Raw genomic sequence first — 14,618 nt, forward strand, 5'->3', positions numbered from 1 at the left:
TTTGGGTCACTCAGTCAGAACGCGGGTCCGTTTGGGTCACTCAGTCAGAACGCGGGTCCGTTTGGGTCACCCAGTCACAACACGGGTCCGTTTGGGTCACTCAGTCAGAACACGGGTCCGTTTGGGTCACTCAGTCAGAACGCGGGTCCGTTTGGGTCACTCAGTCAGAACGCGGGTCCGTTTGGGTCACTCAGTCACAACACGGGTCCGTTTAGGTCACCCAGTCACAACACGGGTCCGTTTAGGTCACTCAGTCAGAACGCGGGTCCGTTTGGGTCACTCAGTCAGAACACGGGTCCGTTAGGTTCTGGTTCTGATCAGGTTAAGCGTCAGATCTCCATCTTTGTTTTCTGCAGTTTCATCGTAAAGCTGCTGCTGACGATGATGATGATGCCGTTTCTGTTTTCTCAGGATGAAGACTGAGCATCTGAACCAGAACCTTTCAGGAACCCCTGGGAGACGTTCCAGATCCAGACCTGCAGCAGTTCTCAGCTGGACCTTCAGGCTCCCTGCAGGAGGGCGGTCCTTCTCTGCAGCAGCCAATCAGCTGCCACCCTGCTGGCGTAGATCACATAGGACCAGGACAGAACCACCACAGCCAGTAAGACCTGCAGGACACAGCAGAGCGTTACATCACTTCCTGTCAGCTACTAGTTGTACCGCCACAATAAGACGTGTGGAGCTCAGAGCGACAGGTGGTTTCCTGACGCAGGTATGTAGAGAAACGAGGATGAGATGCTCCGTGACCTCCAGCTCAGACCAACCACACGTCACTGATCCTGGTGGTTGGACCTGGACCTTCAGGCGCTTGTTCTCAGCAGCCTTCAGAACCACAACCTGATTTATTTCTTTAGATGATGAACAATAAACAGGAAACTGCTAATTATTATTTTTTAAGTATGAAACTGTTTTTATCCTCCACGCCCAGTTTGATAAAAAGACACAATGTGGTGTTTTGTTCAAAGGACAGAAAGTATCGTGATGAAAAACAACAAACTGTGGAAACGACTCGTCTTTATCTAATGGTTTCGTTTGATGTCGAGGACCAGACTGAACTGTTTTACAATGAAAGTGACTGAAAAATTAAAAAGACTCAAAGAAACATACAAGTCTGGAGAATCAACGTTTTACATTTTACATAAATTGTGTTTTTAAATCATTGTTTAATACTTTTACAACTGATGAATTCACTTTCTGATGATGTTTTATTAAAGATGATATTTTAAAGATGTTACAACAGTTTAATTGAACTTGTTGAACCTCTGATGTAGCTTTAGCGGCTAAGCTAACGGCTAAGCTAACCATGACTCTGCAATAAGTTCAGACTCAGAACAAAGTTTATATAAAAATCATTTACCACAGAGTAAACCCTGTCCAGAGCCCGTGAACTGAGCGTCTCCATCTCTTCCTGAAAACCCAAACGACCCTGCGGGGACGACGAAACTCCTCTGCTCGGTTTGTTTACAACTGCTGCTCCTACACCGGCGCCATCTTGTGTCACATGGGAGACGAGGCTGAGCTTTTATTTGATCAACAAACGCTCTCTAACGTTACTGTATTTTATTTTTATATATTTGACTATTTTATGTTTATGTATTTGATCTTGGCTGACTTCCGCATCAGTTTTAATCTTTTGAAGTAACGCGAAGGAGTCTGGGAGGTAACGAGCAGGAAACAGACCGTTACCATGGCAACAAAACAAAGAACGAAAGAAGCGGTATCACTCTGATATTTATTTCACTCCGTCTGTGCTTTAATCTGATATTCTTTTTCGATGAATAAAATAATAACAATCAAGTAGAAATCTTTACAAATGCAAACATATGTAGCGCTTTAAATGAAGTGTTTACAAACAAATTGTACTTCAGTTAAGTCTCACTGAGCCTCGAGGACTCCTGTTCTCGTTCTTTGTCTGGAACAGGTCTCTCTTGTAAATGAGTCCTCGAGGCTCAATGACACTAACCTGTAGAAATAAAGATTGAATGAATGAAAAGTTTACAAGAGAGACCTGAAATGCCAATCAATGTCAGTCAAAAGAAGGTAATTTTACAAGTTTTACAAACAAGCTTAACTCTTGACATTTGGACATGATTTAAGCTTTTCTGTGATTTATCTACCAGGATGATTGAGTTTACAAACCTTTTTTTTGTAGGTTGTATTTATTTCTCGCTGTTAGTGAGTTGTCTTTTTATTTATTTGCGATCTTTGTCTCTACGGCGATAAGCAGGCGGAGGTTGAATTCCCGACATGCCCCGCGGTCTCCACTAGTCCCTGAAAGCAGCTACGGTTTGGAACAACCGACACAAAATGTCTCTGTTTTCAACGGAATCCTGGTTCTAAACGGGCCAGAGTACCGCAGCCGGGGAGAACGACATCATCGCCGACGGGAAAATGCCTCTCCCGGCGCGGAATTCCTCCCGGAGAAGGAAAAAGAAACCGGATAACGAGGAGCGAACCGCCGGAGATGTTCCTGCTGCGGAGGTGCTGGGAGCTAGCCATGTTAGCATGCTAACAACGTCAGAGAGGCAGAAAGTTACCTGCTCCATGTCACGTGACCTCTAATGTAACGGGATGTCTGCAGCTTGTAGTTTAAAATGCTGAGTTTAATTTGGTCGTTTTTTTATTAAGCAACAGCCGTTTAGCTCGATGCTAACTGGTTAGCTTGCTAGCATGCTAACAGCATCGTTCTGTAGTTGCACATTTTTCAGTATATTTTGACAAGAAACGCGCAAAACTAAAATGTTTTACTGCCAACAGAATATAAAAGTGTTTACATCTAAGTTACAGATGAATACAGGTGTTGAGTCTGCTAGTGTTGACCGTGAACACTGAAGTTTCTTCAGCTACAGTTCAGGTTAATGAGCTGAGTGACTTGTTTTAAATGACACATTCAGCTGATTTTACCTCATGGGGTCATCCGGCATGAGCTTTTTGTGTTAAAGTAACTTATTTAAAGTTTACAGAGTGTAACACGGGAGATAAACGGGTCAGTTTAAAGTTTGCATTAAATCCTGTGTTTTGTGTGCTCAGGTGACGGCGCCCATGCGGATGAAGCTGCGTGTTCGTCGGGGCGACGCTGCAGCCGCCTCAGGAGCGGGCGGTTCTGTAGACGGAACCACAGAGAGGAGTCGAGAGGGCAGCAGGAGCAGCAGCAGGAGGAAAAGCAGCAACAAAACCTCAGCGTCGGCCACAGTGGCTCCCGCGTCCACCTCCTCTTCACCTCCGACCACCTCCACACGGGCGGTGATGGCAGCCGAGGAGACGTCGCCTGACTCCAAGTGTCCGATCTGTCTGGATCGCTTCAACAACCTGGCATACCTGGACCACTGTCTGCACCGCTTCTGCTTCCCCTGCATCCAGGAGTGGTCGCACAACAAGGCCGAGTGTCCGCTCTGCAAGCAGCCCTTTGCCTCCATCCTGCACTCGGTCCGCGCCGAGGACGACTTCAAGGAGTACACCCTGCAGCCGCCCCCCCCCAACAACAGCGTGGCCGCCACTGTGGCCATGGTGGCAGCGATGGCATCGGCGGCCAGGAGTGACCATCACATGAGACTGATGCTGAGGAGGCACCGGGTGGCTGACGGCAGGGAGACGACCACGAGGAGGCGCAGGAGGGAGAGGGGAGCTAGAGGGAGGGTGTCGGAGGAGAGGGCGAGGGGTGTGTGGGAGTTGTACTTCGATCATCCGAGTCTTTCTTTCCCTCCTCTTTCTCGCCACCTGTCTGTCTCAAATGTAGCAGAAGACAGCGAGGAGGCGGAGGAGCTGGTGGGGGAGAGGGTGAGGGGGGGTGCAGACGCCGCAGATCACGGGGCCCTGTTTAATCAGCTGACAGGACTTAGAGGGGCGGCGGCGTCTCTGGCCTCTAACAGCCGGGTGTTACGGCGGTTGATGGCCCGCCTGGCGGCGAGGCAGCGGCTGCAGCGGGAAGGCGGGACCGTGCAGCGGCTGAGGGAGGGGCAGATGCTCGATTTTCGCCGGATGCTCTACCGATGCGGCATACGGGTCCGTGGCATTGCAGGGGTCAACGGTAACCCGGGGCAACAGCGCGAGATCACAGCAGAGAGTTTCCATCAAAGCTCCACCCACCTGAACAGACTCCGCCCCTGGCTGCGGCGGGAGCTGAGGGTGATGTACGGCTCCAACTCGTCTCTGGTGGACATCGTTCAGAACATCATCATGGCCCGGCTCGCCCTCCACGGTCTGGAGAACACGCTGAACCTGGAGGAAGACCTGCAGCCGTTCCTGCAGGCGCGCACCCAGCACTTCCTGCACGAGCTGCTGAGCTTCGCCCGCTCGCCACTCAACATGGACAGCTACGACCTGCAGGCGGTGTACGATCCTCCCCCCGCCGCCACCATGGAGCTGGACGGGCTCAGCAGCTCCGAGGGCAGCTCCGTCATCGCCATATCTGAGGAGGAGGGGGAGAGGGGAGGAGGATCTGAGGGAACCGTGAGCAACGATATCAGTGACATCATCCAAACAGGAAGCAGCCTCAGCCTGTCGGGGTGGGACGATGAAACGCCTGGCCCCTCCTACTCCACAGCAGAACCGTCCTCTTCGCTCAATCCTCCGCTGCCGTTAAGCCCCGCCCCTCAGGAGCCAGCCATTGAGCGAGGAGGAGACGGACTGGAGGAGGCAGCAGAGGAGGAGTGTCTGATTGTCGGGTACAAGAAGCCGATCGCGGAGCGAACTCCTGAGCTGGTGCAGCTCTCCTCCGACTCTGAGGAGGAGCAGGGAGAGAAGGAGGAGGAGGAGCAACCACTTGAGAAGGCTCCTCCCCTTCCCTCCCCCACTCCTTCCTCTTCATACCTACCCATAAGCCCACCCTCAACGTCAGGTGCTTTCAGGGAGGAGCAGGAGGTGGGACAGAAGAACGAGGAGGTGTGGGGGCGGCGCCCTCGGTCCTGGTCAGGAAGTTCAGGACGAAGCAGGAAGTCGGTGCGCTCACTCGACCCGGCATCCCCTCTGCGGCGGGGAGACGACGGGCAGAGCAGCAAGAAGAAGAAGAGGAAGAAGAAGAGGAGGCGAGAGGAGGGCCTGAGGAGGAGCGGCACCTTCAGCAACCCAAACCGCTCCATTTACCCCCCCATGATGCGGCGCTGCTCCCCCCTGCTGTTCGACTCCAGCGCCGACTCCTGCTCCCCGCTGCCGTCCAGCCCCGACTTCCGCTGCACCCAGGTCTCCCCCCTCACCTCCCCCGTCTCCTCCCCCTCCTGCTCATCCTCCCCTCTCTGCCTCTCGCCGCAGCGGACGCCACCGACGCCGAGGAGCTCCTCCGTCGAGCTCGCCCGCCATGTGGAGAAGCCCGGCGGGAAGAGGAAGTACAAGAGCCGGCACCTGAACAGCAGCACCAAGGACCCGACCTGGAGGCAGAACGGGGGCCGGCAGAGGGAGAAGAGGAGGAGGAGGAAGGAGAGGCCGAGGAAGGAGGCTCAGCAGGAGACAGAAGAGAGGTGAGAGCCGCTTCCTGTTAGCTTCAAAACCGCCTTGAAAATATTTTAAATTGTTTAACAACTTTCTGATCGTAACAAAACTTCAACACGTGACGCATAAAGACCCCCCATGATGACCCAACCTCTGGTCTGTGTCGTCCCCCAGCAGGAAGAGGTCCAGAGGAGACCGGAGTCCCAGTGTGGAGATCATCTACGAGGGCACCGTCTCCTCCAACGTGGAGCGGCCTCTGGGGCACAAACGCCGCCGGAAACGCCACCGCAGGGCGCGGCACAGCAGGTACGGTCACGTGACCCAGGGGGCGGGGCTGAGCCTAGATTTAGTCCCTGCAGCTGTGACGACCTCCAGCAGGGGGCGACCTTCGGTTGTTCATAAAAATCTGCTGCAGCTTGAAAAGATTTCTGGTAAACTAAATGTGTCGACAAACAGTTTTTATTTTATAGCAACCTGAAAATAATAATGAATAAAAATTAAACTGTTTTGTTACAAACGCTACTTTTAGCTCCTGGATGTGGTTGGACTTTACTCCCCGTCACCAGTAGCTACCATTAATACATTAAAAATGAAAGTTGTACACATGTCTATCTATTTCGTCTAAATCCTTTTCACGTCCGTGGACACATGATCAGGATTTATATGGAATAAGAAAAACCATCAAACGGATGAAGGTCTAACATCAGCATCGTCAGCACCGAGGATTAGCCCTTCCTAACTTCCAGTATTATTACTGGGCCTCTAACGTTAGGTCCAGGTTGTACTGGAAACATCTCCCATCTAGTGACAGCACCTCAGAAGGTTGTGAACGGAGAACTTCTCTTGCCTCCGTACTTCTTCCTCTGCTCTGTTCAAGACTCGCTCTTTTTGAATCTAAATCTTAATTCACCTCAAAGCTGTTTGTGAAACACTCTTTAATTCTGACACCGCTCAGACGAGTTCTCCTCTCAGAGCTCGGCCCACTTGTGCTCCTACGATAAAAACACCAGTCCAGGCCAGAGTTCATGGGCTAACAGAGGAGCTGCAACAGTTCATTGACGACACCTTTGTATCCTTTGATCAGTTGATGTTTAAATTTAACATCCCTAACTCTCATGTTTTTAGATTCTTGTTGTTTTAGATCAGCATCATTTATTCATTTCCCTTCTCAGCCACAACTCTCTCAGACTCTGTTTGAACCAAATCCAGGTTCCAAAGAGGCTGCTGGGAAAAACACTCCAGTGTTCCCATTATACCAGCGGGGCGCCCCACTGTGGCAGGTTGTCCAGGGGAGTCTCTGTCCTCCTTATTAAATATACAACGTGGAGGTTCTGACATCAAATAATGTATCAGAGAGGATGATCTGGGGTTGGAGCTTGATGAGGAGGAGCTTTGGATACAATAGACCTGCTGTGATAATCAATAAATCAATTAATCTCATGATAAATGAAAATGATCGACCTCATATCGTTTCTTCGTGTCTTTCTACTGAAGACACTCAATGACACCGACCCCTCCCTTTCTCTTTAAAATCTGTTTTAACGTCCAACATCGTGTTTTTGAACGATTAAAAGCAGCTAAACTGAGAAGCTAAGCTACGAGCTAAGCTAACAGGCCGACGTCGGGTAAAACCCTCCGTCTTGTCGAAGCTCCAAAATTCACAGTTGAAACTCGTGTCTTTGTGTAAAAAGTTGTTTTTCTCTGAAAAAAGAAGCTGAGAACTTGTTGACTGATTTTTTTATTAAAAGCTTTGTGTGAAAAATGCTAAAGAGCTCAAACCACCGAGCGTCCGCCATGTTGAGAACCGAACAGACAGCCCATGTCACGTCAAGGGGCCTCCCTCACATTGTTCCTAAAGAGACGCTGCTCGCTCCCTCACTATCCATCCTTCATTCAAACAGTCTTACACTGCCATCCAGTGGTCAAGAAAGGTACTACACACAAACATTAACCAACCTTTAATTAACCTTTAATTAACTTTAAATTTGACAATTACTAATTGTTGTCAAGTTTCAAATAATATTATCGTTGATCTCAATAATTAGTGAGACGATAAATCGTCCAGCAGACCGTTATCGTGACGGGCCGAGGCTAGAACTCGCTCTTCAGTCTGTTTCCGACACAGTTCAAGGTGATGAGCGGGCGTCGCTGCTCTGAAGTGAGAGCAGCAAAGTTCTCGCCGAGCATCGATCCGGTCTGCGACCGGCTGTCGGCTTGTGTTCAAACTGCACCGGTTCTGTTCATGTTTCAAACTCCTCAGATGTTTGTCGAGCGCCCGGAGCTCCAGTCCCCAGGAGAGGCTTGTGAATTAAATCTTCATCTTGTGTAAACCTAAACAGATTGTTTGTCTTCAGTGTTGGGAGCGTGACCCTGAAGGTGCTGGACTTGTGTAGTCGGTGTTTTTGTCAGGTGTCCTCTTTGTGTTTGTGTGCAGTCCTCCGGTCATCATCACCCTGGACAGCGACAGCAGCGACGGCAGGAAGCTCCTCAGCGGCAGCAGCAGCCCCCTCAGCAGCCAGCACACCATCGACTTCTCTGACCTTCCTCCGCTCCCATTGGCCCACTCGGCGGGGGTGGGCGGGGCCTTGGACACAGCGATAGGGGAACTTCCTGTGGAGATCCTGGACCGGGGGTCTGACAGGTCTGAGGCCGAGGCGGCGGGACCGTTGGCGGGTCGGATCAACATCAGTGACAACAGCGACGTGGACCACATGGAGGACGACGCGCGGCTCCAAAACGATGCCGGACAAACCGACGCCCGCGGGTTCGACCCGGCGGCCGGTCCGAAGCCGTCCCGTGAAGATGGACACGGTGGTGGAGACGCTCAGGTTCTCCGACCACACCGGGTGGAGTCGCCCTCTGACAGGTCCCTGCTGGACGCCATCCTCTGCGACCTGAACCGAATCTCTGCAGCCAAGCAGGACCAGTTCCAGAACCTGGAGTCCAGTTCCTCACCTGATGCCAGGAAGAAGACTCCTCAGGACGGACCTGAGACAACACCGGACCCTCAGGGTTCAGGTTTGGACTGTCGGAGCAGCTCCGTCCCCTCCCTGCCTCCTCTGGACATTCCTCCTCTGCTCAAATGGGCCGGGCCGGCCCGGTCCTGCAGCAGGAACGCTCCACCTCCGCTCAGACACAAAGACGCAGGGAGTCCTCAGCAGACCGCCGGCCCGCCTCACGGTCCCTCTGACCCGGCAGGTGTCCCCGGCAGTCAGGCCGTCCCCCCCACGGAGACGTTGAGGAGTCACCTGACCAACGTGTGGGCGCTCCGGGCCGAGCTGCCCGGGTCGAACAGAACCGACGGACCCCCCGAGTTCACTCCTCACAGCAGAGCCGAGACTAAAATACCTTCACCTGTCGACTCAAACCCTGTGAACTCCTCCTGTTCCACTGATCCACCGTGCGGAGACTTGACCTCCAGAGGAGATGGGCTCAAACCCTCGAGTCCAGACTGTCGGGTCGCTCCTGTGGACCTCCACCCCCCCAGCTGCTCAGCTGATGGTGGTCCCCCAGGACTGGACTCCAACCACACAGCTGGGGTCCAGCCTGAGAGTCCTGGACCTCCTGCTCACCTCCTGTTGGACAGAAGGAGCGCAGAGCGTCTCCCGGCTGACGGGAGGTTCAACCACGTGGCCTTGTCTCCGCTCCAGCACGCCTCGGATTCTGCTCCGGGCCCGGCTCGCAGCCTCAGAACCACCGCGCTCTGAACTCTGACTCCAGCGACACCGAGCACTTGAGCAGAGACGGTCAGATCCTGGCGGCCCGTCAGAACCCGTCCTGTGGTTCTGGTTCCAACACAAAGTGTGAAACGGACCGCAGAAGAAGTTTCTGTTGATTTTAAATTGTTTGACATGAACTCGTGGTTCTGTCCGGAGCTTCGGACCGCGGGACGTTTATTTATGCTTTTCTAAGAGACACGAGTCGGACCAGAACCAGGTCTTACTATAAATTCAGGTCCGCACGAACCCTGCTGTGGACCCGTCAACACTGTCTTCAGGTTCTGAATAAAGGTTTGGTCCAGGAGTCACTCGGGTCTTTGCTTTCATCCCAACAAAACCAGTTCCTGATCCAGAACCCTCACTGGTTCTGGAGCGGTTCATCCTCTTCACGTGTGGTACATGAGGTGGAACCAAGTTATTGCTCAGGGTCCAGTTACACCAGAAACTGCAAAATATGAAGAACCAGTACACAAAGACCTAAACTAACATGATGTATTAAACAGCAGCCTGAACATGAGTCTGTGGCGAGCAGATGGTATGGACACAGCAGCTTAAAGACAAGAGATCAGCAGCAAGAGATCAGCAGCACAGAGAAGTAACAGTCAGTGTCATCACAGTGATTCTCCTGGTTAGAGATTCATGAGTCTAACAGCCTCAGGGTAGAAGCTGTTCCTCAGTCTAGTGGTTCTACACTTAATGCTCCTCAACCTCCTTCCTGAGGGGAGCGGGACAAAAAGTGTGTGTGCTGGGTGAGTGTGGTCCTTCATGATGCAGGTGGCCCTCTTCCTGCATCTGGAGGTGTAGATGTCTGTGATGGTGGGGAGACAGATTCCAACATCTTCTGGTTCTGGTCCACTCTTCTTTCCAGCGTTGCTTCACTTCATTGAGGATTCTGCTCAGCTCTGTTTCAGTCCGGTTCAGGTTCTGGACCCTGACTGGACCATTGGTTCTGTTCATTCTGACCCGTTCTGTTGTAGATCAACTGCTGTTTGGGATCCTGGTCCTTCTGGACCCAGTTTGGTCCCAGCTTCAGCTGTTGGACAGATGGACTTAGGTTGGTCCCCTGTGGTCCAACAGATGGACTCGGTTTAAGACAAACTTCCGTCAGGATCTGATGAATCTTCAAACTTCTCATCATAAAAACAGATTCAGGTCTCTGGAGTCCCTGATCTGGATCAAGAAGGTTCCAGACACTCCAGCTCTGTCCCCCGTCTCAGAGCGAACAAGTCCCGGAGGTCTTGAGGTTCCATCAGATGAAACTAAGTCCAGCGGTCATGTTGATTTTAGAGAGGACCGGTCATGACCTTTGACCTGCTGACAGGCCTGTAGTCACTGCACGGTCTGACCTTCAGGGTGAATCAGCTGAGAACATGATTAAATTCACAAACTAAATGAAGCTCATCCTCCTGGGTTCAAGAGTTCTTCTAGATGCTGAAACTGGACAGGAAGGACCTCCTCTGGCCCATATGAAGGAACTGGTTGCAGATGTTGCTCCTGGTATTCTTGGACTTGGTGAGTCCCTCGGTCCTGGGCAGGAGGACCTCCTGAATGTTGGTCAGAACTCCTTGGCCCAGCAGCTTGTTGAGCTCCTCATCGTTGCGGACAGCTGCAGGTGTTGGGGATGATCCCGGTCTTCTTCATGTCATGAGCCGTGTTTCCCTCCAGCTCCAGGATCTCGGTGGTCAGGTACTCGAGCACCTCCTCCAGGTAGATGGAGATGTGTCCACGGCACCTCCTTTTCAACTCATCGGGGATTTGGGGCTGTAGTTGAGTTCTTTGAGCTTTGAGATGTTAATCAGCTGCTCCTGGTTGTAAAACCACATGGTTGCCATGGTTACATATCATAAATGTCCAAAAATAAAACTGTTTCAGTCCTTCAGCTGCTCCGTGACAGAGCAGAGAAACAATCGTTCAAAGAGGTTTACATCCTGAAGATGAACGTTTTCTGAAACATCTCAGGATGAATCCAACACCTGCTCCAACACGAGGAGCTCCAGCATGAGGAGCTTTCCATCTTGGTGTTGTGTTAACACTCAACTGGGTCCAGAGCAGCAGAACCTCCTGAAGATGGTCCTGAATCTGATCTCAGGTCTGTCTCAGCTGAAGTTCACGATTCTCACCACCAGGTGGAGCATGAAGGACACATTCCTCCTCCTCTTCCTCGGTGGGCCACAGAAGACAAACACTAAGAGATAATGAGTCTGGAGGGAGCGGCTGCTCTGCTGCTCTAATTAAGACCATCGGGGTCAAATTACCAGACTGCTGATCATACAGGGTCAGGTGGATCAGAACCAAGTCCAGAGACCGGACAGGGAGACAGACTAAAAACATGACAGGCTGAGGACATGGAGACAGACTGAGGACATGGAGGCAGGCTGAGGACATGGAGACAGGCTGAGGACATGGAGACAGACTGAGGACATGGAGGCAGGCTGAGGACATGAAGACAGACTGAGGACATGGAGACAGACTGAGGACATGGAGACAGACTGAGGACATGGAGGCAGGCTGAAACTGAAGTATTACTAACATTGTCTTCTAACGAAGACAAACTGACATTAGGAGACGTTTTGTGTGGGACATGTTGTGGACGTCTTCCATGTGGACAGAGTACAGTTGTTGGGGACACAAAGATTCTCCCCTGAAGCTGTTTAGACTCAAAAATACGTAACAACACTTTAATTAGAAATATGTCCCGTTGTCTGTGCTGCTGCTGATCCATGCTGCTGATTTCTTACCTTAAGCTGCTGTGTTCATACCATGTGCTCAGCACGGACTCATGTTCAGGCTGCTGTTTAATAAACCGTATTATTTGACATCATTAGTGTAGATCTTAGATCTTGTACTGGTTCTTTGTATTGTGTTGCTGGGAGTAACTGGGACCCCGAGACGCAGGTTGGTTCCACCTCGTGATGAGAAGGACGATAAAGAACCTTGACCATCTCTGACAGCCTTCACTTTGAAGCTGCGTGTGCAAAAGTCTTGGTCCAGGTGTTCCTGTGTTGTGGACCAGTTCTCTGGACCTTCTGGGCTGGTCTTTAGTCTTTGTCTCATTTGTCTGCTTCAGTGGTTGAACCCAGAAGAAAAGTTCTGGACGTCACCGACTGGTTTAAAGTCTCTGCAGAGACCAGAGCTCAGTCCGTGTCCCTCAGTTTGTCCCAGAGACAGAATCCAGTCCCAACAAAAAGAATCAAAGACCAGATTTTGATGCTCAGATTCTCACTCGCTGTAAATTAAAAGATAAAACGATCATTTCTCTTTAAACATCTGATGTTTTTCATCATGAAACTTGTTTTCAACGTAAAACTGCAGAGACAGAAATAACTCTCAAATGTTTGTTCAACTGTATTTTTATTTAATGTAACCAGAATTAGACACTTGGACTCGTAACCCGGCTCACGCCACCTCCCTGCTGCGTGACATCACTTCCTGCTGCACCTGCCTGTTGCCAGGTAAACACCGGTGATGTTCACACCGCGTCAACATTAATAAAGATGCTCCACGTATGATGTCACCAACTTCCGTCTGAACTTCTCGCAAACTGCTGATCGGACAAACGTCTCGTTTCCACAGTTCCTCCATCAGATGTTCGTATCCTTGAAGTTTACTCTCAAACACCCAGAATGCACAGCGGGACCACCCAGACTTCCACAGAACCATATTTGACCTCAGAATGTGCTCTTTTAAACAGGAAGTGAAACATCATTTCTGCCTCATGTCATGTGACTGTGCACGGTCACATGACTCGTGCACGGTCACATGACTCGTGCACGGTGCAGAACAGTCTGGACCCGACTTCTTTTTAGTTTGAGGCTTACTTTCTACTCTGTGTCTCTGTCTGCCTGTCTTATTAGCACTTGCAGGTGCGTGGTTACCATGGTGACCATATCAGCCACTGGAAGCAGCTATAACGTTGTTTCAGGCCTCGCAGCTGAGAAAACATGTTCTTAGATCATCACAGATATTCTGTCATCTCATCGGCGTCCTTCAGATTTTCTTCACAGATGTTCTAGTCCACATATTTATTGTTTGTTTATTTACTGGCTCGTTGCAAGAGCTCCAGTCCAGAGGTACGGAGATACTTCTGACACGAAGGAAAACTGAACGTGGTGCATGCTGAGGACGTTTCCATGAACATTTAATCGATTAGTTTTTATCTTTAAACAGATTTGATCCATTTCTCCACAGACTGAAACTCTTCTTCTGCACGTCCGGTTTGTTTGGGTTCACACACGTTCTGACACTTTGGTAAAATATCCTTCACTTAACTTCAGGCCTGGCAGGCTGAGAAGAGCCCCGCCTCCCTTGTCTGCAGGCCACGCCCACATTCTAGAACACTGCTGGTGGTGGGCCATTGTTAGCGCAGTTGCCTGGCAACACGGCGCTCCGTCGTCAGGGACAACCAGCCTCTCTGTCTTTCTCTCTGTCAGATAGCAACACCATTACGAGATGACAGGCCCACGCACACACACATGCACACACACATGCACACACACAGCTTCCATCTTGTGGCAGAGAAATTTCACACAAACACGGGAAAACATATTGTTCATTTTCATGCCTGCTGCCGCCGCCTCACACGCATCATTACTCACTGCGACGCATGATGCAATCATCTGACATCCCTCAGTGCACGTGTGTGTGCGCGTGCGTGTCAGCTTTGAAATGCTTTATTATAATTCAGCACATGAAGAGGTCACAGAGACAGATTACACGAGGAGGAGGACCGACTCTCAGCACAAACGTCTCCTTGCTCCTCCATCTCCTCCTCGTCACCTCCACCAGCCTGGGAGGAGGGAGGTGTTTGTTTGAGGTCCCACGAAGACACTGAAAAAACAAATCTCGGTGAATATCTCCTCCTCATCTGCAGGTGCCGAGGATCGACGTCAAATAAAAGCTCTAGAGATGATGGATCAATCCTTTCTTTGTGCTGCTCTGAGGACAGATGTCTTTAAGAGGACACACGTCCAACTTTACTGAGCCCACGTTCAGGACTAACCTGCAGAGCAAACCAAAGATTTAAATATATTTCCTCTACAAATAATGCCACCAGGACTGTGGAAACCGTTGACACGCATTGAGCAAACATGCCTGGTACCATCTCTGGGGCCTAGACGTCCACACAGTCATTGAGGACACCAGGACCATACAGGGTGAAGACGGTAAGAGGCATGTAGTCTGGACCAGACCAGAGGGAGGGACTCTCATCAAAAAGACAGTCCGGTATTGGACCAGGGACAAAAGACCAGATCCCCTGGTGATGGGAACCTGAGACCATGTCAGAAACCTTGATACCACTTCTAGTTTCTCTAGATCAGAGGTTTCTGAAGTTCAGGTCTTCGGGTCATGAAAATCAAGCTTTGGGGTCTTGAGATGATCGACAGACATAAACCAAAGTTTGAAATGATTGTTAATACTCCTGTCACAGCTGGCCCAGGAGATGGAGACTGGTTGTTCTGGCCCAGGAGATGGAGA

The 14,618-nt window shown here is 50.8% G+C and overlaps 1 protein-coding gene across 1 annotated transcript; it reads left to right on the forward strand.

Moving 5' to 3' along the window:
- Positions 1-2,253: 2,253 nt before the first annotated feature.
- LOC119417481 (E3 ubiquitin-protein ligase Topors) lies at positions 2,254-9,488 on the forward strand. The gene is made up of 4 exons (XM_037684729.1): positions 2,254-2,481; positions 3,031-5,453; positions 5,599-5,730; positions 7,859-9,488. The coding sequence occupies exons 1-4, from the start codon at positions 2,392-2,394 to the stop codon at positions 9,129-9,131; spliced, it is 3,918 nt and encodes a 1,305-aa protein (XP_037540657.1). The 5' UTR covers positions 2,254-2,391; the 3' UTR covers positions 9,132-9,488.
- The last annotated feature ends 5,130 nt before the right edge of the window (positions 9,489-14,618 follow it).

Source organism: Nematolebias whitei, chromosome 1 (assembly GCF_014905685.2).
Source record: "Nematolebias whitei isolate Nwh7 chromosome 1, NemWhi1, whole genome shotgun sequence".
Taxonomy (NCBI): domain Eukaryota; kingdom Metazoa; phylum Chordata; class Actinopteri; order Cyprinodontiformes; family Rivulidae; genus Nematolebias; species Nematolebias whitei.